Below are 24,441 nucleotides of genomic sequence, written 5' to 3'. Positions count from 1 at the left end.
AAAATTACCCTTTTTATCAAACTTCCATCATTGAAATATGGAAAATGATTGACAAGTATGACAAAGTTGATATCTTTCAGGCAGTGAAAATAATTTTTAAAATATGATAATTCTACTTTGATATTCCGATTACCATATTTAACATGATACAAATATATATATTTTCGATGACATTTACCGTAACTACTACTTGTATTTTGTATTACAGCTGGGACGATGATATCTATGGTTACACAACCTTCTACAGGGATAACTTCCTTTCCTGCATAATGGTATATGTAAATACCATCTCAATTATAATGTAGCTAACATCTGCCCACAACTTACAACTCAGACATGACTGGTCTGGAATTCTGTCTGTTCTCCATTCATATGTAGCCAGAAGTTAGCAATTATATACTGGCATGTTCTTAGGAAACAAATTCTTTTGATTAATAAAAATGAGATGAAAATTAAGTTTTAATTAAAACATCTGTTGTTCTTTCTTGCCATTTATTTTGAGTTTAATTTAAATCATTTGGCATTGTGTACAATGTAATATATTAATATTTGTTTCATTTTAAGTTACAACGGCCTGACAACAGCAACAAATCATGTTGAAGCAGTAATCTTTGATGCAGGTTTATGTACTGTTTACTTAAGCACATGATATGTCCCTCTTGTACCGATTAACTTGGTACAGATCCATCTTGTACCGATTAACTTGGTACAAATCCATCTTGTACCAGTAAATTTGGTACAGATCCATCTTGTACCGGTTAATTTGGTACAGATCCGTCTTGTACCAGTTAATTTGATACAGATCCATCTTGTACCGGTTAATTTGGTACAGATCCATCTTGTACCAGTAAATTTGGTACAGATCCATCTTGTACCAGTAAATTTGGTACAGATCCATCTTGTACCGGTTAATTTGGTACAGATCCATCTTGTACCGGTTAATTTGGTACAGATCCATCTTGTACCAGTTAATTTGGTACAGATCCATCTTGTACCAGTTAATTTGGTACATATTCATCTTGTACCGGTTAACTTGGTACAGATCCATCTTGTACCAGTTAATTTGATACAGATCCATCTTGTACCAGTTAATTTGGTACATATTCATCTTGTACCAGTTAATTTGGTACAGACCCATCTTGTACCAGTTAATTTGGTACAGATCCATCTATTATCTAGTACCAGTTAATTTGGTACAGATCGATCTAGTTAAGTACCAGTTGATTTAGTATGGATCCATCTAGTACCAGTTAATTTGGTACAGATCTATCTAGTACCAGTTAATTTAGCTACAAATCTCTCTGTATTAATGGCATCAAACCCTTGACCTCATTACCACCAAAATCTTATGACAGTCCATTTCTGATCAATGCTGATTTTGACCTTTACTAGACCCACTGATTATATGTAATTATAGGGAAAGTGTGACCAATGAAACGCTGGCCATAGCTGGTCTAAAGCCTGTATTGACAAAGGAGGAGAGGATCAGTATTCACTGCCATCTAGACTTGCCACCTGGAACCCCAAAGGTTCTAATGCTAGATTATCTCTGAAACTTAGGAATTTAAAATCAAGACACATATCCAAGAGACCAATATCATAAAGCCCACTTTATTTTTTTATTTAATATTCTAGAGACAGGTGCTAGATCTAAACACCTACCTGGGGCTGAGGTGGCCAAGTGGTTAAAGTGTTCCGACATTTTATCACTCGCAACCCACCTCTGGGTTGCAAGTTCGAAACCCATGTGGGGCAGTTGTCAGGTAGTAGGCTGGTGGTTTTTCTCAAGGTACTCTGGCTTTCCTCCACCTCCAAAACCTGGCACGTCCTTAAATGATCCTTGCTGTTAAACACACCACCTAATAGTCTGCTATTGGAGTAGAATTCATGAACTAATTTCAGGTGCTGAGAAAACTAAATCGAGACCTTAAACCATTCTCAACTCGGTAGCCAATGTTTGGCTCACTGGCAGGAATGACAAACTAATATCATGACTACAGGTACCACCCGATGGCATTGAGCTGTTTAATTTGTTGTCCTTTTTCTCTTTACACCCCCCCCCCTTTTTTTTCTTCTTCTAAATTTCAGGTATCAGTCCTGGATCTCCTTCAAAGTCATAGGATCATACATATGGATCAACAATGTTTAATTGAAAAATATGTCCAGGTTTTTTTGGACGACAATTCTCAAGTTGAATAAATGAATTCAAAAAAGTATCTTACATTGCTTTGTTTCACTCTCATAACCTTAATCAAGATTGTTTCCTGCCAACTGATTATTAATAATAATCATAACCTTCCAATTTTCACCACACATAAATACATATTGTATTTACTGCTAAATATTTAAAGTGACAGAATCTCATACATTTTTGTCATTATATAGTTATATCAATATAGACAGGCAATGTTTTTGTGAGGAAATATTGAAGATGATATGCGCTTACAAATAAATTAACACACATTTGTGTTTATTATGATGAGTTTCAATCATGAGGCCCCATAGCTAGCTATATAGTTTACCACTGAAAAGCATGGCAGGAAGCATTAAACCACAGACATCTGACCAAATTTCATAGTAAAACATGTCTGTAAACCAGCGATAGAAATGAACCAGCTTCTGACCAACTTTTGTAATAAAACATGTCTACAAAAGAGAGTTATTATGATTACATTCCTGCCAGTTATTGCACAGCCAATAGATATAGCTTTCATTTCATCGCCTGATCATTACCCATACAAACTACCGAGACCATTGACAACACTATAAGCAGGGTATGTAGTGTCTACTGACGATACCATGGAAAGAGAAACAGATAAAGAAACAATACATATTCTATTGTCTGTAGACTAAATTCTTTAATAAAACATGAAAATGACGACAACAAATTCGTACGACGGCCAGTTAAGCTGTATATTGCAGCTATCATGTGAGTCACCAGTACGTAATGGATCAAATCATTGTCCTGATGCACTGTGTTCTAAGGTTTCTGTTTCGATAAAATACACTAGAGCCTTCATCTGTGAACATTATAGTTTTGTTCTGAGGAAACTGCATCATACTACATTTATGATGAAAAAAAAACAAAACATTGTTGGTAAAAATATCAGGAAATTAATTGCTTCTATTTTTTTTTCTCTTATATTTCAATTTGTTTTTTTTATTAATATGGATCAATATGGAATAACAATGCAAAAAATCTTTCATCACAGTATGTTATTGTGTGCATCTATAAATCAATAGAAAGTAATTAGGTTTTGCAGCATAACCTTGGGAACTGGGATGAGAGAGTTGGGGCATTAAAAACTGTCAATATTGAATATGACATCATCTCACATGATCCATTACATCATCATGTGACAGGTTTGATTCCTCCACATAAATCTAGATTATGTAACCAGTTACATACAGTGAAATCAACAGATAAAATAAGACATCACACAAATCCTACCACAAAATATATATCAATAGATTTCATAAATGATAATTAAGCCATTTTCAAAAAGTTTTTCGGCATAGCCGTATAATTTTCTTTTGGCCCCGGATATGACACGACAGCTGGTGGCGTTACTGGTCAAGATGAAGTATGTGTTTGGTCATGATCAATGTAGCAGTAAATGCTAAATGCAATTATCCAGTTAAAAACGAAACAAAGTTAAGAATGCAAGCTGAATGAGTGGATGTATCTTTTCAAATGACAAATTAATAAAATTATATTCCTGATTCAAATGCGGTCTTATTATCACCAAAAATGATTCAAACTGATCTAATGTTGTTATCCGTGCTGAAACGAATTAGTTCGTTAATTTATTTCACCAGCAGTTTTACATTATAGCCACCAGCATAAAACTATGCTGTTTATCTTTTTTAAAGATATTTCTTATTTAAATCAAAATTCAGATTTGTTACTATCAATTCTTCATTTTATATTTATAAAAAAAAATTCAAAAAGTGTAAAAAAAAAAAAAAAGTTTTGAATTTTATAAAAATCAAGATCTCCAATATGAAACCAGAGAGTATGAGTTTGCTATTACAACATCCTGACTAAATATGGGCAGGAAATTGCCATCTTCAGCCAAAGTTTTCCACTTGAATCATGTTGTAGTATGCTGGCAGTCACAGCCAGTATCTGATGTGGTTATTACATCTCCATTGTCAAATAAATTCAAGTGATTCATCCATAGCCTCAGAGAGCTGCAGTAGACATGTAACGGGTAACCTAAACAACACGGTACCGTCCAATACAGATAGAACAATGACATGGAAAATCAGCATTTAAGGAGCAGTCTTGGTGAGCTTTGAGGGTTTCAGTACTTTGTGTACCATTTTAGGCAGGGGCAAGTTATGTATGAACTAACCTTCCAAACATGAGATTTTAAGGGGCGGATCGAGGATACAGGGGTAGATGGAGATTAAAATCCAGTGAGTTTTTTAGTGAACCTTGTGGTACCTTATAACTTATGCTATACATCAGATAATTATATACCGCTATAATACAGATTTTTAGGGCTTTTTAAGGCAGTTTTTAGGCCCCATTCCCAATTAGAATTATTTCATATTTAAGCCAAATTTCCAAAATTTGCAATTAATACCTGCAAAAAATCCCAATACACCAATTTTCTTCCCAAAATGAGACAAAAAGGCCCATCCCAGACCAGTGAGAAATGGAAAAAGCCCTGTAATAATATGCATGCTGGATGTTTACTATAATGGGGTGGGTGGGGTCTTGGGGAGAGGGGAGGGGACCCCTTCAAACCGTGTCTAGATCCACTGCTGGTTTAGCCTGCCTGCAGCAGTCGGCACCAGTGAATGAAAACTTAAAAACACTTAACAGAGAAAGCAATCCTACAATAAAGCATGCATCTATCATGTACCAGACCAGGTGTTAGTCCTTGTTGTAGATTGAAACACATATAGACATATTCCGCATGACTTTCCCACCAGGACAGACAAGCAATTACCCATATAGCATTACCAAGTACAGACTACGGTCAGAGGTGTGTACACAATACCAAACTGCTGGTGCCAGTAGAAACACTGAATCATGGACACAGCAATACAGTTGTCATGACAACTGTGGTTGGAAGCAAAAACCAATAGGACATTCTTTGGATAATTTTTTGTTAGAAATGACAAATTTTTGTTAGAAATGCGGGTTCCATGTGGTGTTGGTGATTTATATAATGTAATTGTTGTTATGGCGACCATGATGATTTTTTAGAATTGTCCTCTTAATTCGTTAGCAATCTGAGGAACAAAACCAATTTGTCTGTATAATTTAATTTCTTGGTAATATCACTCCTCTGTATAGCAACATGCTACAATAACAAACAAGTAATCATTCTGTCACAAAAGATGGACTGGTGTCCATTGACAATTCCACTATAAATATCCTACAAACTTGTAACCTAATTACTGCAAATAAAATTTGGACATGTTGTTGGTGAAATCCTGTAATGGCAGAAACAAATAAATGTCAAACAAGATATTTAACACTCTTTGGAACATGCATATGAACAGTTTGGCTCCAGAAACCAATATTTTCAAACTCAATTGAATTACGGTAAACCTCCGATTAATTCGAACACGCGGATAGTTCGAACACACATTTTTTTCTAGAAAAACGGTAATTTTTTAGCTAGTAATAGTTCGAACTCTGGCTGTTTATATCAAATACCATTTCGGATAGTTCGAACTTGTCAAATGAAGAACGTAAAGTAAGAAGCTCGCGACGACCCGGCCCCGATGACCGGGCGAAAAAAATTGCCAAGATTTAAATTTGATCCAACAAGCACATTTAGTTTATTAGATTGTATGCGTGATCATTAGAATGCGTCTGTGATTTAATATATGCCACATATTTTAGCGTTAATTCAGTTTTTGTTACATTGCAAAACACACCACGCACGAGACAGCTGATTGCAAATTTAGGCCCCGACAATGTATAAGTAACATGCGATATTTGTATTCGCGCTGTGTATGGCAAACTAAGAAATCGTCCGTGTATTTTCACATACAACTAGTGTTAACTTAGCATTATGATTATTTAATTGTGACTGGACATCTCTTAAGTATTGCCAATCAAGGTATTACATGAAAACCTGGGACCTCACGCTAGGTAAGCAGGCCACGCGAGGTGTCGCTAGCGGCAAAGTTGAAAGGATCGGCTGCCCGATCGTGCTGAGTGACGTGAAAAGCATTCATATCTAGTCAAAACAATCCACAGGTGTCCCAATTAGTGATGGATAATTATGCAGGTATCAACTACGTTTGGTAGATAATACGACTGGGCATATTTAAAAGCAGACATGTTGATATTCTGGCCTAATTTTACCAACATATAACGCCTATTTTTACAGTAGTGCTTTCGTAAACGCAACAGGTTATGTAGACTGCTTTTGACGTATTTAAGAGACCATTTATTACAATAATATAGCGATAGTTTCTCATTCAGATAAAAAAAATATAACCATGCAAAGATTATACTGTACAAATGTTTAACTTTTGTGTCATAAATGAAACGTGTACTGTAATGTTTTGGGGCCTACTGACAGTACTGTAGCTATGCATTGCCCGAGCGGCTTCGCGCAATAACCATCATCAGTTATCGCGAAACGAAGAACGTTAACGATCAATTAACATTGAATTAAATGAAATACTATCATTTTACTTACTTGTAAATGTGCCATTGTTCAGGCCGCCGTTATTATGTATCAGATTTACGATGGATGTGTTTGTGTCTAATGATTTTACTCCGCCGAGATTTTCGCCGATATTGACTCGAATAGTTCGAACTCACGCTTATTTTCTGAAGCATAATTTCGAATAATTCGAACAGGTTCGTCAATATTTATTTAATTTTGTTCGAACTAACCGGAGGTTTACCGTAATTCTTGAACAAGTTAATTTCTTAATGAATAGCGAGTCATTTATCTTGATCTGAACACGACTATATTTGTACGTTTTAAGCATTACTTTATTTACCAGTTTGGCACATGATTTTCCTTACCTGGTTTGAGGGTCTTGATGGCAACAGGTGTGGTATTGTTCCAGAGTCCCTCCCATACCTCCCCAAACTGGCCATGTCCGATTTTGCGGATGAGTTTCAGGGATGACTTTGGAATTTCCCATTGGTCGTTTGTGTTGTAGGAAAGCCCTACAGTCTGGGGCTTCTCAATCTGGAGAGGAAACACAAAAATTAAAATACAGTAAATTAATGTACAACAATGAATTAACCAACCACTCGGGAGGTGTAATTACTATAATTTGTAAGGTTATGCTGGGGTTCAGAAATGCCAGTATACAACAGGTAATTATAGACCTATATTAAAGGAGGCAAGAGCTAACTGTAAGTTAGATATGTGGTGATTAACTATAGATTTACTTAACATTATAAGAAAGACCATAAATCTATGTCAATTTAATCTACCTATAATATTCCAACTCATATTAATCTTTTTTTTTTTATTTTTTTGTTGTGTTATGTTTCAGACTTCTTGTTCTAAACATCAAACACATAAAAACTACAAAAATGCCTTTCTATCAGATTTTTCCAAATATTTCAACAAAAATATATTTGAACATTTTAGGATTTCAAATGTTTGTAATATGACAAGCTGATTTGTTCTAGTCTCATAATTATTTTTACAGGTTATTTTTTGTTCATTCTTTTATTCATCTAATAGCAAGAAACAGCAATCACAGTACCTGATTTATCTGACAGATATACAGGGCAAATCACAAGTCAACAAGTAATACGGGTGCTAACTTGTTACCTTCCAACTTTTTCTACAACAGGTTCATGCCATGGGCAATAGTTTGATCAGTAAAATAAACAAGGGCCCAATGGGCCCAAATCGCTCACCTGCAATGCAGTGATCTTTTCATATATGGATCCTGCAGTTATTTGAAAGCATGCTACAGGACCAATATAATGTCTCTCTGCACTTTGGCTTTTCACTAAAAGTCATTTAAAGATTTAAGCATACTTGATCGACGTGACCTTGAATGAAGGTCAAGGTCATTCATTTGAACAAACTTGGTAGCCCTTCACCTCAGCATGCTACAGAGCCAATATCAACTCCCTGGGACTCTTGGTAATTGAGAAGAAGTTGTTTAAAGATTTTAGCCTTTTTGACCCCTGTGACCTTGAATGAAGGTCAAGGTCATTCATTTGAACAAACTTGGTAGCCCTTTACCCCAGCATGCTACAGACCCAATATCAACTCTCTGGGACTCTTGGTTATTGAGAAGAAGTTGTTTAAAGATTTTAGCCTTTTTGACTCCTGTGACCTTGAATGAAAGTCAAGGTCATTCATTTGAACAAACTTGGTAGCTCTTTACCCCAGCATGCTACAGGCCAAATATTAGGTCTCTGGGACAGTTGGTTATCGAGAAGAAGTCGTTTAAAGATTTTAGCCTTTTTGGCCCCTGTGACCTTGAATGAAAGTCAAGGCCATTCATTTGAACAAACTAGGTAGCCCTTCATCCCAGCATGCTACAGACCCAATATCAACTCCCTGGGACTGTTGGTTATTGAGAAGAAGTCGTTTGAAGATTTTAGCCTTTTTGACCCCTGTGACCTTGAATGAAGGTCAAGGTCATTCATTTGAACAAACTTGGTAGCCCTTCATCCCAGCATGCTACAGGCCAAATATTAGGTCTCTGGGACTCTTGGTTATTGAGAAGAAGTCGTTTAAAGATTTTAGCCTTTTTGACTCCTGTGACCTTGAATGAAAGTCAAGGTCATTCATTTGAACAAACTTGGTAGCCCTTCACCCCAGCATGCTACAGACCCAATATCAACTCCCTGGGACTCTTGGTTATTGAGAAGAAGTTGTTTAAAGATTTTAGCCTTTTTGACTCCTGTGACCTTGAATGAAGGTCAAGGTCATTCATTTGAACAAAATTGGTAGCCCTTTACCGCAGCATGCTACAGACCCAATATCAACTCCCTGAGACTCTTGGTTATTGAGAAGAAGTCGTTTAAAGATTTTAGCCTTTTTGACTCCTGTGACCTTGAATGAAAGTCCAGGTCATTCATTTGAAGAAACTTGGGAGCCCTTCACCCCAGCATGCTACAGGCCAAATATTAGGCCTCTGGGACTCTTGGTTATTGAGAAGAAGTCGTTCAAAGATTTTAGCCTTTTTGACTCCTGTGACCTTGAATGACGGTCAAGGTCATTCATTTGAACAAACTTGGTAGCCCTTCACCCCAGCATGCTACAGACCCAATATCAACTCCCTGGGACTCTTGGTAATTGAGAAGAAGTCGTTTAAAGATTTTAGCCTTTTTGACCCCTGTGACCTTGAATGAAAGTCAAGGTCATTCATTTGAACAAACTTGGTAGCCCTCCACCCGAGCATGCTACAGACCCAATATCAACTCCCTGGGACTCTTGGTTATTGAGAAGAAGTCGTTTAAAGATTTTAGCCTTTTTGACTCCTGTGACCTTGAATGAAAGTCAAGGTCATTCATTTGAACAAACTTGGTAGCCCTTCACCCCAGCATGCTACAGACCCAATATCAAGTCCCTGGGACTCTTGGTTATTGAGAAGAAGTCGTTTAAAGATTTTAGCCTTTTTGACTCCTGTGACCTTGAATGAAGGTCAAGGTCATTCATTTGAACAAACTTGGTAGCCCTTCACCCCAGCATGCTACAGACCCAATATCAAGTCCCTGGGTCTTTTGGCTATTTAGAAGAAGTCGTCTAATTTTTTTTTAGCCTTTTTGACTCCCGTGACCTTGAATGAAAGTCAAGGTCATTCATTTGAACAAACTTGGTAGCCCTTTACCCCAGCATGCTACAGACCCAATATCAACTCCCTGGGACTGTTGGTTGTTGAGAAGAAGTCGTTTGAAGATTTTAGCCTTTTTGACTCCTGTGACCTTGAATGAAGGTCAAGGTCATTCATTTGAACAAACTTGGTAGCCCTTCACCCCAGCATGCTACAGGCCCAATATTAGGTCTCTAGGCCTTTTGGTTTTTGAGAAGAAGTTGCTTGAATGGAAAGTTGACGCCGGACGGACGGCCGGACGGCCGGACGGACGGCCGGACGGCCGGACGGACGACGGACGGACGACGGACGCCGCGCCACGGCATAAGCTCACTTGCCCTTCGGGCAGGTGAGCTAATAACTGTAAACACATCAGACAATTCGTTGTAACAATCCACTGGTCTTCAGTGGAAGTCACATTTCATATGCATTCTCTGCCTTAACTTTCAGCCATTTTTTTTTCCAATTGAGCTTCAACAATGATACTGTTTTTAAGATGATTATGGAAATTGGTGTGCCATTTGAAATGTTATTGTGACGGTCTCCCGACAGACAGCCTACAACAGATGGCCCAATCCAAGGACAACACTATATACAGCTTTTTTTCCAAGTCACTGAGTCACAATGGGTTTCTTATGTAAAAGCACAATCAGACGAGAAATCAACACAAATAGAAATCTGTACAACGATAGCAAACTTTGTTATTACCGACTTGTATCACAAAGAACTGTTTCGGATCGAGATCTGGACAAAAATTATTAGTCTGGCCAGACTCTGGACAAAAATCAAGGACTAGTCAAAGTCAAAATTAACCTGGATACAAACCAAGGACTGGTCCAAAGCAGAATATGGACACAAACCAAGGATCTGTCCAGGTCAGAATATGGACACAAACTAAGGACTGGTCCCGGTCAGAATATGGCTACAAACCAAGGACTGGTCCAGGTCAGAATATGGACACAAACCAAGGACTGGTCCAGGTCAGAATATGGACACAAACCAAGGACTGGTCCAGGTCAGAATATGGACACAAACCAAGGACTGGTCCAGGTCAGAATCTGGACAAAAACTAAAGGATATTTCCAGATCGGAAACCCTCAGGTTACTTCATGAGTACACAGCTGATTTACAGATGTTATTTACGCTGTGTGAGAGTACTCCTCAAACATATATAACATATAAATTTATATAAACACCAGGATACTCCGGGATCCTCAAACAGTCTTGTTATCAATCTCTAGTATATAGTAAAGCACGAGCATTTCTTCACCTAAAGGCGGCCTCCCTAAACAGTCTTGTTATCCAGCTACATACATCTGGCTGAGAAAAAGCTATCAAGTCTAAATTTGAATCTCCTTGAAGAGCTCTAGATATTCTGACCTGGATCACTGACTATATCAGGGACAAGACAGTTTAAATTCCTGTCTGTTGTACTGGTTGCACAGAATAATTGTCCATTTCAAAAATGTGTAGATTTTGATGTCTTTATAACTGAGTTTTGACATACTTCAATTCATCAATACGTTTTGACATGTCATCAAGTTATTAGATATCACTATCTTCTCTCAGATAACCAAATCACATCTTGTCAGCTATTATTGGTATTTCAGATATGAAATCTCCATTATTTCCCCATTTCAGGATTTATGTTTCGATAGTTTACTAATAAGATACATGATAAATGAATCACCCTCAGACTACAGGGCGAGACATGGATCGCTCTGTCTTTTTCTAATTTTGGTGACGTGATCATTTCTATAACCTAAAATAGATATTGATCTGAATGGACCTAATACGATATTTAAACATTGTTAATCTGAAAAGACGGAAAATATTGAAAGATTAATTTACATTTAGTACAGAAACTGCATACGCACAGAAACTACAAATTTGACATGATCAGATAAAAAAGTTCCCATTCATATGGGTATACTAAGTATATATACAGAACATAAATGTTTAAACATAAATGTATGTTTTAAGAGTCACATTGCTTTGTATCTCAATCTCAAAACAATACTTTCCGTTTTGATATATATGGTTGACCTGAAATGTATGTTATCCAGACCACTATACCAGACATCCAGAAGTCCACACTAGATCCTGTGCCTGAGGCGGCTGATGATTTAATTAAACCCGTGTTATGATCCAGGTGTGACATAATTGGAGGATGAGGAGGAATGGAAAGATAGTATGATTCATTTCTCTTTTTAACCACAAACAAGAAGCTAAACTTTAGAAATATTGGTATATACACATAGATGTTATTCTTTTAAGCGATTCTTGGTCATAAAATAAATTTCAGATAAATTTCACTACCTGTTGATATGTAAAAGTGGACAGTATAAGTCACCTTATAATTACTAACTTAGACTAACGAGAATTTCCCTTTAGCCTTAAGCTTAGTGGTAGGATGTTGGTGTTGAGAGCGAGAGGTCTTTGCTATTACACATATGCATGGTAAAATGTTTTTATAGATTCCAGTATTAATATACATGTATATATACAAACAAATTAATTTTTAATGTTTAAGGAATTGGACTTGAAGCTTAATAAGATTATGGATAATCCATGTATTTGTATTAGGAATTTTATTCTTTTGATGAAAACATTAGTGTAGATATATGTATATTGGCATATTGTGTTATGTGCATCATATCAGGATTTTATTCTTTGTGAACTTTTCAACAAAAATTGGAAATAAGATGCAAAATTTATTTCCAATAAAAATGGAGATGAAATTTACCCCCAAACTTGACCAAAAATATGCTTTATATGGTTGCATGCACAAGGCAGCTTTACGTTGCATGCATTGTAATTGAACATGACAGCCTCAGTAGTAATGTGTAAATATGTGTTTTCAACGGAATTTATATGGTTTCCTATTATCTTGTTCAGCCATGGACCCTTGATGACATGGAAACATGGACAAAGGTGATTTATAATGAAGCCAGAGTTCAATCGTGCTGAACAAAGATTACAATTAATGAAAGCAAAGTTCAAATTTCCACAGATCAATTTCATGTTTAATTAAATTTCTTAGGTCAAGCTTAAGGTGATGCCATTAAGGTCAAGGGTCATGAACAAGACTCCTGTGAATCAAACAGAATAAGTTAAGGTGTTTTTTCTATAGATAAGGTTTTTGTTTGAGGTTAACTTCTTTATAACAGTAAACATTGGGGTCATTATATCACTGATAAGTGATACAGGAATTCTCGTTGGTTTATATTAAGCCAGCTATGTGTAACTAGTCAATAATTGTCGATAACTCTTTGTTAATGAAACTTGAGAGACGAGGGAAAGTGGCAAACAAGTAATAAATACCTAATGAAAAGAAGAGTATTTTTTCGGATGGGATATAAATTAGTCATATGTGTGAGTATTTTTGGAGGTATAAAAGGATATTCCACATTTACATAAAGGTTCATAGGGTCATTTTTTCGGATGGGATATAAATTAGTCATATGTGTGAGTATTTTTGGAGGTATAAAAGGATATTCCACATTTACATAAAGGTTCATAGGGTCATTTAGAAGAGACAAAGAATCAACAACACAACTAACTGACGTGAGGTGACCCAACTAAGATAAAGACAATTGCAATGATATCCCAAACCACTCCTGGTAACTTTAGAATGCTACTTCTCTTCATCTTACCTACTTCAGGGTTTAGTCAAAACATATGTGTACCGTTCCACAACTACTGGTGAACTAGGATGACTTTTCATCTCCGTTCATCCCAAAAACTAGGTCTGGATCTTATCTTGTCTCCCTGCACTGATAGGGAATGTTTGATACTTTCAAAGTTAACACACTCAATTAACTTGACCAACTCCTACATTAGTTTTTATTTTTACCAGAACTTTCGCATATATTTCTAAAACCATGCATGCATGCATTATGTATACATTCCTTTAGCAAATATGTAGTATGACCTTTTAATGTGTTTTAAAGTCCAACAACTAATTTTGATTGTTTATAGGATTAATTGCTCCATGAACAGCCAATATCATTTTGAGGCAGGGTCTCCTTGTAGTAGCTGGTGGCTACCAAATATGATTAAGAAGATATTTGAAACAAATAGGGTGCAAGTAAAAACTGTTGTGTCATCAAAACTTATCTTAGAAATTATAGAACACCTATTTATCTGTAATTTCAAAACATAGCTAAAAGCAGATAATGTAATCTCTACCATCTAGTACAAGTCCAGAACAGTAACCAAAGTCTGTTTCTCATTAGGGATGACTACACAGAAGGGTAATGTATGCATAGAAAGTACATCTCATCAGCAGTCATGTGGTTTTTATCAATACACTGCCTTATTTAGCCTAATTTCTCTTGTTTTCCTAACCAAACACTGTCCCTATGTTGCCTGCAGCTTGCATGCTATACTACCATGAAAACTCAGAGAATAGACGCCAACACCAAAAATCAATCGTTAACTGTATTCTTTACGCTTATTCCCTTAATCTGGTCTCTAAAAGGCTTCTTGATCGATTGTAGTGTTGTTGTTTGGCTCAACCAAGAAATGTGGTATCCTGTGAGTGTCAGGAACCAAAAGTGTTCAAAGTTTCACCAGTTTGTGCCGATGTCTACAGCAGCACTACATTGTATAAAACGAGTTAGTCCATTTCCATCGATTCTGGATCTCATTCATGTTGATCCCTCTAAACACCAGTAAACTTGTGATAAAGTATATATAAAACGGTAAACATCAGTAAACTTGTGATGAAAAATATATATAACTGTTCCTGAATATACAGACAAGTTTATATCTGTGAAATCCAATCTAAAAAAGGTATGCTTGTGTACATCTATAGACTCTATTATCAGCCTTCATTGCCTATACAAGGAGTTCTCATTTACCAAGTAAGAAATTTAAAGTTAAAGTTAAGCTTCAAGCAAACAATAAATTTCAAGTAAGGCATATATTGACCTTTGATGACCTATATATAGCCAGTAAACATCAACCTTTCATGACCCTAAATAGCATTGAGAAAGCATTGTCCTTTGACAACCATAGAAAACAATTTCCATTTAAAATATTACACTTGCAGCTGACTTAATATATGATATCTGGGGACATCAACAGACCTGTTAAAATGGAATATCTATTAACTGCAGATACAGCCGACTTTACACTCATGAGCTCTTGGGACAGAAGCTGAATAGGGATACTCTATACAACATTAGCCACCGGCCATGGTCAAGCACGAACTTACACACATCTGTCATAATTCTAATTCTCCACATTCAAATACAATGGACTGTGGAACTCTGACTAATGAACTATTAAGTAGCTAACAGATAAAGATCAATAATCCTGCTGGAATCCTTGCTAGGATACCCAATTGATCCTATGAAGGTTATGGTCACCTGCTATTTAAAATAATTACAGCATTTCCTGTTTCTCTCAAAAGTAAAGTGTGATGCTGTACATGGCTTTTTGTGACAACTTGTATACATGTTCTATGTCGAGGAACAAGCTGGTATAAAATAAATGTCATTGAGTCATATAAGTTTGGTAATAAATCAACATCACCAGAATACTATAATGCCATTCATAAAATATTTCATTGCATGCAATTCAGATCTAATAATGATTATGGAAATCAACATACACTTACAGTTTCTCACAATCTTTATAAGTATGTAGACTTCTATTTTTAAAGCATCAAAAGAAACATATTTGACCTAAAGGAATTTTCTCAACATCAGTTGTACAGGAAAATGACCTTGAAACTGTGTTTTGTTTAGCCCTGGGTTTATCTCTGTGTAAGGGTCACAGCTAATTACACACCATGTCCCTATCTCACAAAATCAAAAGCAGACTCCAACATAACAAGTTCTGTATGCTGTGCATGTGAACCGTATCATCCAGGTCAAACATTGGGTCAAAAGTCATCTTACCAAAGATCTTAAAGACTATATATATATATATATATATATATGTGTGTGTAACTTAGACTATAGTGCTATTACAGACCCTGATATCCAAATTTCTTTTAGCTTAATTACACAACAATTGCAAGAATGCAAATTAAAGTATCAATTAAGTACTGGAGATAGCAATTCAAAATAATCATAAGAAACTATAGTATATATCATCAAGCTTCTTGTTACATCATGGACACAAAAGTCAGAGAGAGTCATAAGTGTTCAAATCTGAATCAATGTTGACAAAAAACAGACATTAGTGTCAAAGTTCCATCGTACACACATGATATTTAGTACATAGTACATGGCACCTTCTGCTGATGAAATTCAGGACATCAGTCAAAGATAATATACAGACAGCTACTATACATATCTTATAGCCTCTATGTTCTTACAAGGGAATTGTCAAATCAATATTCTTCCTTTATTGGTTGCTTATATCTACCCATGGTTTGAAAATCTAGAATTGGAAATCTCCATGAAAAATAATTTTTTAAAAGTTTTCTTTATACTCAAGATTCTAGAAACAGCTGGGGTCATGATCAGTCTAACATAATTTACATATACAGGATACTTTTTCTCCAAAAGTATGTTTAAGTAATGATGATATTTTTCTACTAAAGAAATAGGTTCCATTCACAAAGCTTAAGATTACACTGAACGTTGACAGTAGATATAAATTTCATGGTAAATCTATTTGCTTTCAATATGAACCAACATGAACAGTGAAGCTGAAACATTTGTCTGTGAAACTAACAAAACTAACTCAAATCTTGAATTGTGGAAATGGTAAAAATTATAACAAAAAAATACTAGAATATGATGTATTAAGTATCAAAGTTATCTTTTGAAAGTCATTATGGACGGGACACCGTTTTGTGTCAGATACAGTTTGCATAAAGGTTTATTAACTCGGTAATATAAATATTACCTAGTAATATACTTAGAAGTTAACAGCTACACTAGCTATAAAGGTAAAAGTGTTGAGGAAATATTTTGATCAGAATAAAACGAAGAGTGACAGAAGTAAATGCATCAGACTTGCTGCAACACACAGTTAATTTATTCATACATACCAAGTGGGGCTCTGAACCCTTTTTATGAATGTTTATTACAATACAGGACTATAAACATCTGAGCCAGCATAACATATAAACAGGGGAGGGTGAGCAAGGTTAATGGGGTGTGACGGGTGCCCAACATGGTACAGCTGCTGTTCATACCGTAGATATCCTAAAACTGGGATCTGTTTTTGACAACTTCAAATGTGAGCAGTTCTTATTGCTACATTTTAGTTATCATCACAACAAACTCTCACTAATAATGAAGACAAGTTAAAAAAAATTTGGGGGGGGGGGGGGGGGGGGGGAGGGAGACCAATTAGTTTACATCTGCCACACTCAATCAAAGTTTAGAGATATATTCCACATTTTTTTTTCATAAGTTGCAAATCACATTTTGGTCTATTTATGAATGCAACACCATATGTTTACTACAGCTATAAGCAATGGAAATCAAAGGATATATACGTATATACAGACAGCTGCTGAAAAACGTTCTACAATATATATATATTAACCAGATGGGACTGGTGTAAAACTATTAGTCTGGCTTACACATATGTGGGTGTTTGTTTTAAAAAACAGAAGGCTGTAGCATAAGAGTATTTGAAAAAAACCGTTCAGTAACTTTTGATAACAGACGAAAGCATTTTTAAAATCAGTAATAATATGATACCAGTATCTAACCAGTAGGAGAAAAAGAGAAAGGAGGTTTTTGTTACTGTTAATTAAATTTGTCTGCTCAACTATCAATGCTATCTCAATAACATTTATCCGGTTAGCAATTTAGTATATATAGACACATATATATAGAATTAGAAGTTTGATTAAACTGAAAGATTAAAACAATCCTGTCCATTCCTAGAATATATCAAGTTTTAATTCATTGTAGGATATTAATTTATACTGCTCAATTAAGAATTAAAAACAAAATGCTGGAAAATCTTAAACAAGCAGTTTGATCTTTGGAATGATTCAGCATCAATTACACATATTCCATAACACCATTCTTCATATCCCTAGCCTGCTCTGCATTAATTCTGTTTTACAAATGACAAATGTATCATTATTTTTAAGTGAAAAGTATTGATAATACAACACATGAAATAAAAAATTCAGATCTTGAATACCATTGTTATGTATATAAGCAGTGTGGATTTGCCTGACCTCTTCCAACAGAACTAAGCTGAGTATGGATTAGCTTCAGCACTGCTTTCAGCTCAATTTACAAGTCACCAGGCTCAAACCTGTCAACAGCTCTACAGAAACTAGAGTTGCTATGGATACATAGCAAAATTTATTAGTTTGTCCTATTTCAAAATGCATATGCTGAAGGCTTTGTTTTTCGTGAAAGCACCATTGTTTTTGACTTAACGTCACTGCATTTTGCCTAAGATTTGGAAACAGGAAGAAAACATAAAGTTTGAACTGTATTTGATAAAAGAATCAACTTCATAAATACATTAATCTCTCACCCTCAAATATGCATAATCAGAATAAATAAATTGAAATAAATTCAAAATATAAAATCCTCCATGTTATGGTGTTGGGGTCTCCTTGTAGTAGTTGGTGGCTACCTTTTTGAACAACATACAGGAAGCTGTCACATCAACAGAATGCTATCATGCCATTCATAAAATGTTTCATGTTATTTCAGATTTGATAATGATTAAAGAAATCATCATACTCCTACTGTTTTTCACAATCTTCGCAATGTGTTAACTTTTTATTTCTATTTAAGCATCAAAAGAAACACATCTGACCTAACAGGAATTCTCTCAACATCGGGGAAATGAGATTGAAATTATATGAGTAAATGTAAACTGATTTTATTTTAATTGTCTTTTATATCAAATTAGGCCCTGAATAAGCCCTAAGCTGATTTTGCAAATTATGAAAAAAGCATAAGAAAAATTTAAACTTGGTATTGCATTTAATTATATTCCATCAGCAATACATGTATGTGGATCAACCTGACCCAACAGTCATTAATCCCTTTATGTGATATGATATATCCCTTTACTACACGTGTACCGAGGGTGGTGACAGGAAGTGGATCCTCGTAGGAGATGACACCTTCCACAGCTGTATGTCAAGTTACCACTTGAGACCATCAAGGACCAAATGCAATGCCAGCTTCCTGAGCTGGATTGCGTTAAAGAGTCTAACATAGTACACAGGAGCAGGCTACTTATATATCCACTTACGTTTCACTAATTAACTTTCATATGGTTAGCCATGACTTCGCAACACAGCTTTACTAGCATTTAAAACTAGAAATTATTCATTGATATTTATGAATTAATTTTTTGTTTCATGATTGAAAAAGTAACACAATAGTTTACTTTCTCTAAAGGTCAAACCTTTGGTGCATGTATACTTATATGGTTTTAATGTAACTGTTCAATGATCGTATTTGAATATGAACAATAAAATGATATGTACAATAATTGATATAACAAAATCATACACTATACAGCCAAAGTAACACTGACCAGAAATAGCTGGAAAAAATCTATGACTAGATAAAGAAAAGAATGAAAATATGACCTACCTGAGTACAGGGTTTACGAAGGTTCACACACAATCCATCAGGGTCTGAACTATAGTGATCTGTGAGATCTGATAATGTTCTAAATGTAACTCGTCTTGCAATGAAGAAACCACCTTCATCCAATTGTCTTATTCTATAGTGCTTGACAGTGTCTCCATCACGTACTGGAAAAAGACAAGAAGTTAGGACTAAAGATCAACTCATTTAATATTACAAATTACATAATTACTTAATATTACAAGTGACATAGTTACTTAATATTACAAGTTACATAATTACTAAATATTACAAGTGACATAATTACTTAAATTGCATGTGACATAATTACTTAATATTACAAGTGACATATATAATTACTTAATATTACAAGCTACATAATTACCTAATATTACAAGTGACATAATTACTTAATATTACAAGTTAAATAATTACTTTATATTACAAGGTACATAATTACTTAATATTACAAGTTATATAATTACAGGGCATCTAGGTCAGTTGACCCTTGAGTATGTTTTTGATTCCCCAAAATCAAATTTGACTTCTGGGCTTGGAAGTAAATGTCTATTTGATATTTGTTTTAAACCCTTCACATTTCTGAGAAATAGTGATTTGACTTCTGAAATTGCTAAATCTCAAGGGTCAACTGCCCTGAATTACTGGGAATCAGGGGAACTCTGCATGGAACTTTAGTAAATACTTATATATACTCAATGTTAATAATTCTAGTTAACAATTATCTGTAGATCAAAAAAAGTTTTCATTCTTACAAATGTAAGTATTTAATTATCATATATATTGGGAGTATACCTTCAATGAAGAATGAAGACAACATTCCATCACATTCATCTAAAATCTTAAATTAAGATTTTAAATTAATGTACTTCAATAATTTATCAGACAATTAAATATAATTTGGTTTGTATTTTTAGGTTAGATATAATGAACAAATTAAATGACATCAAATCATTTGTTGTCAAGCTCATTATAATAAGAAAAATATTACAAAACTGACAGGAAAAACTGGTATAAGTGACTGGCTTACCTGATAAGGAATAATCATTTCTACGACTTTCACTGTCTCTTATTAAGAAAGCACCATGTTCATTTTCTATCGAAAGTAATTTTTTCTCAGCTTCAACACGTTTAATCTTTCCGAAATACCAACTGAAAGACAAAAGAGAAGAGTAAAATGTCGAAATTAACTGTAAGAAAATAAGTGGACAATAATTGTATTCAAGTTAAATAACAAATAAGACTCACACAATTTTTCTACCAGGAGACTCGGCTTAGATTTATTGGTTGTGCATGTAACCTTGCAATTTCATTTCTGCGACTATAGTCATATATTCTACAATGTCTGGGTAATGTCCTTGATAGTTTGTGGTGTGTAATCATAAGGAATGCATCAATGAACCGTAAAGGTGCTGTGGTACAGTGGTAATTGTCTGGTTGAAGTGATCATGATATGCAGTGCACTTTTGGCATCCACCATTGGTTTACATCCCATCTCATCTCAACGGAAACTTTATGATCTTGTTAAGGTTTTTAATGTATATATATATGATTAATGATACAAGTATAATTTAAAAAACTATGGTAAGTATTTACTGTATTGATGTCAATGCTTTGAAATCTGGGGACTGTCTCGTGTTATATATACATATATTGCTTATATCCATCAGGATCCTTGAAAAAGGCCGTAGTTTTATTACAGGATAGCTGTAAACATCCTTTTTACACAGCAAGACAATTCAATGGCACAATCTTTTCATAGGTAAATGGGCACTAACAATCATACAGAACCCACCCATCTACTCTCTGGTGCCACTATGGATCTTCTATGACAGAAATGGCACTGTTCCTGGTCATTTTAGGAAAATGTCACCTGGTGGAAAATGTGATTTTTTTTTTTGTAGAGGAAATGTATCAAATTAAATGAGGGTGTTAGGAGTTGATGAGAGACAGGATACAGACTGTCGGATTTTGTGTCCTCAATATATTTCACAGTAAATGAATCAAAGATTTTAGATTTTTTCTGACTTAATAATTACATCATTGGGAAAATTGAGCAATACACCTGGGGCCTAAACAAATTTATAGTCGGGAAAAACATGAATGTAAGAAGAGAAACTGGACTAGTCAGCTACACAACACCATCAAATTCTCCTATAGTAAATTGAAATGCTGTGAAAAATAAAGCGTTCCTAGCTATTTCTTTCAGTTGTACGGGCTATGTAGTGGATATATGACAGCAGTTTTAAGTTTTCACATGATAATGAAATCAAGAAATGCTTTCTGAAATCAGTGTTGCAAATATATCATTCATAAGGAAACTGTACTTAAATGAAGTAAGAACGGTAGTCCACTTTGATTAGTTGTGTAAATAGAGCACTAGCAGTAATTAAGTAAGCTATAATATATGCCTGAAAACGCATGACATTTTGACTTTCAAGTACAAAAACTATGCAGTCAGCATCACAGTAAGTTATACTTTACATGTAAATTAAAATGGTTTTAACAATATACAAACAAGTTCCTTTCAGTGACCTAAATAACATTTGCGACCATTCAACAGCATTCTGAAATACAATTAAAATAAATCGGCCTACAAGACAATTACATTCTTCTTACACTGTTTATTCCGTCTTTATATGACTGATAATAGGACGTTAAAACACAAAACCAAACTACTGTATGCAGTTTACTGTGTATTATATACATATGTACGATTCCAAAAATATAATCCACGTAATGTTTACTTACGGTTCTGATTCCAAACTCTTCAACTTAGCCACATAATTAGAAGGGATATATCCCTCGTTTTGTGTAGTTTTTGATCGAGCATACCACCAGTCACCCTGTGTATCGTTAATAATTTCTAAATGTTCTCCTTTCCGGAAGCTGAGGTCCTCCGCAGTCCTAGCATCGTAGTCATACAATGCTACGAACACTTTGGTGGTGGTCGGGGTGGTTTCACTCGATGGCTCCGCCTGTGGGGTGGATGATATAGACACTATAGGGCTTGTAGATGGGGGCGGGGTGGACAATGCAACAGGGATGGGGACAGTGGGGGTCCCATTTGACAGTTCCTGTGCAGCCTTGTGCTGGGGAGTCGTCTGAGTACCAGGGACATTGCTTGTGTTGTCTCGCCGTAAACAATTCCCCATCACGTCAGTTTGTAATCTTAATCCACAGAATGAAACTGGATCTACCCACCTAAAACATTTGTTTGGCTACATCACTCCCTAATACCTATATTATCAGGAATATCGTTACTCCGGGTCAGTTTTCTTCTCATCATCTTGAATGATTACCAGACATGATGAAAACCGTACAACACCCAAGACAGTACTACGCATAGAAAAATAGTTCTACGTAGATTGATAAATAACATGCATTTGTAATGATGAAATTTATTCCATAATCTGTATTTATAATGTTACTTCAATTATCAAGTTTGCATATTCATTGCCACTTACATTTAGACGGTATGAATATTTCTATTACAATTTATTCATACGCAAATAAACCGAATTACCAGGCAGGTGCCCGTTTCGATCGCTAATGATACGTTGACGGAGATTGGCCAAGAAATCATTTCCGGTGCCGGATACCCGTTCCGTTAGCCAATAGAAACATGTTTTACAACTAAAATTAAGGCGAGGTATCGGGCGTAAACAGTTGCGTCAAGTTATGTTTTACGGGAACTTTCAAACATTTTGTTTATCTGCATGAAATCAAATTACTTAAATCAAATTCACCAATAAAATAACTACGAAAAAGGGGGGAAATACAGAAATGTAAAAAAAAAAAAAATTAAAAGAAAATCATGTGAACTGGTGTTCTTGTTTTTGAGCTATTGTTGATCAAAGATTAGAATTTTACATACTCTGATTTACGTGAATTCCTTTTTCTTTTGTCAATATACAACAAATCAACGCAATATCTTAAAAGTATATCATGAGATTTGTATGATTGATCTTGGAATTGACAAAACTAGCATTTTCTTGTGAAAGTAAGAAGTTAAATTGATCTAGCCAATTTATTTTTAATCAAAATAGCAATTATGCAACTCCACCCCTAAATTTTGAAGTATAAGATACCCATTTTTTTTGGTCATTTTTGCTAGATTTAACGCTTTATATAAAAGGTTCTGCTGACAAACTTTTAAAGATATATTGCAGATCCGAAAAGGTTTTTTCTTCCTTAAACTGATACAAAATGTGGGGTCAGTGTGCTTAATTTTTTTGTCCTTTTATCGGGAGAATATCTGAAGTGCTCCAGTTTAAATAAAAAAATAAAATACAAAACCTGTGCAATATTCCACTTTGTTGTTTACTATTACTTGTACAGCGTTTTACAGCAAAAATGAATTAGAAACATTCGAAATTGCCAACACAATAATGGTTTTAGTGAAAATAGTTAAAAATGTGAAATGTGAGCCTCGCACAAAATGCAAGAAACAGCCATTTTCAAAATGACCGCCAAATGGGCCATTTTTTCAAATCTACTTTTCAAGTTCAAGTTCTTTATTACTTTAAGTCAGCGGACTTATCAGTTATAACATATATACAGAACAACATAATACAAAGACAACAACAGTTATACACGCGTACGCACACACTCGCACACACCGCCACACACACACACACCCCGCCACACACACCCTCACATACAGTGGAGAGTAAACACTATGTCGCAGTAATCAGCTCAGATCTCCTTTTGTTTGCTTGTAACAAATACTTGCCAAGATTTCTTATTTCCGACAAATTCTCACACGTAAGAAGTTGAATTAATTTATACATGCTTGGATGTCTTGCATAATATTTCTTAATCAATTTTATCCTTATGTCAATATAACAGGGGCATTTCAAAATGAAATGGAACTCATCTTCGACATCATTCAAGTCACATAATGTACATAATCTGTTTTGTCTTTCGATTCTGTTATATCTGCCACACTCGATATTTAGCTTATGTGCAGACAATCGAATTTTACATATTTGCTTTAAATAAATTATATTTACAGATTTTGATAAGTAATACTGGAGACCAAAGTTACACACATATTGGTACAATGCTCCTTTCGGAGAAGATTTAATTTTTTCAA

The 24,441-nt window shown here is 35.0% G+C and overlaps 1 protein-coding gene across 1 annotated transcript in view; it reads right to left on the bottom strand.

Annotated features, from left to right (window-relative positions):
• LOC117325962 (tyrosine-protein kinase Src42A-like) overlaps window positions 1-22,667 on the bottom strand; it is a 36,906-nt gene extending 14,239 nt beyond the window's left edge. Inside the window, exons 1-4 of the mRNA XM_033882499.1 lie at window positions 22,095-22,667; window positions 20,374-20,495; window positions 19,329-19,492; window positions 7,010-7,178 (exon numbers count right to left, since the gene is read on the bottom strand). Of these exons, the coding sequence (XP_033738390.1) occupies window positions 7,010-7,178; window positions 19,329-19,492; window positions 20,374-20,495; window positions 22,095-22,498 (859 nt within the window). The 5' untranslated portion in view covers window positions 22,499-22,667. The remainder of the gene's footprint in view (window positions 1-7,009; window positions 7,179-19,328; window positions 19,493-20,373; window positions 20,496-22,094) is intronic.
• Window positions 22,668-24,441: the final 1,774 nt, after the last annotated feature.

Source organism: Pecten maximus, chromosome 4, assembly GCF_902652985.1.
Source record: "Pecten maximus chromosome 4, xPecMax1.1, whole genome shotgun sequence".
Lineage (NCBI taxonomy): Eukaryota > Metazoa > Mollusca > Bivalvia > Pectinida > Pectinidae > Pecten > Pecten maximus.
This window is presented reverse-complemented; position numbering and strand designations above follow the sequence as displayed.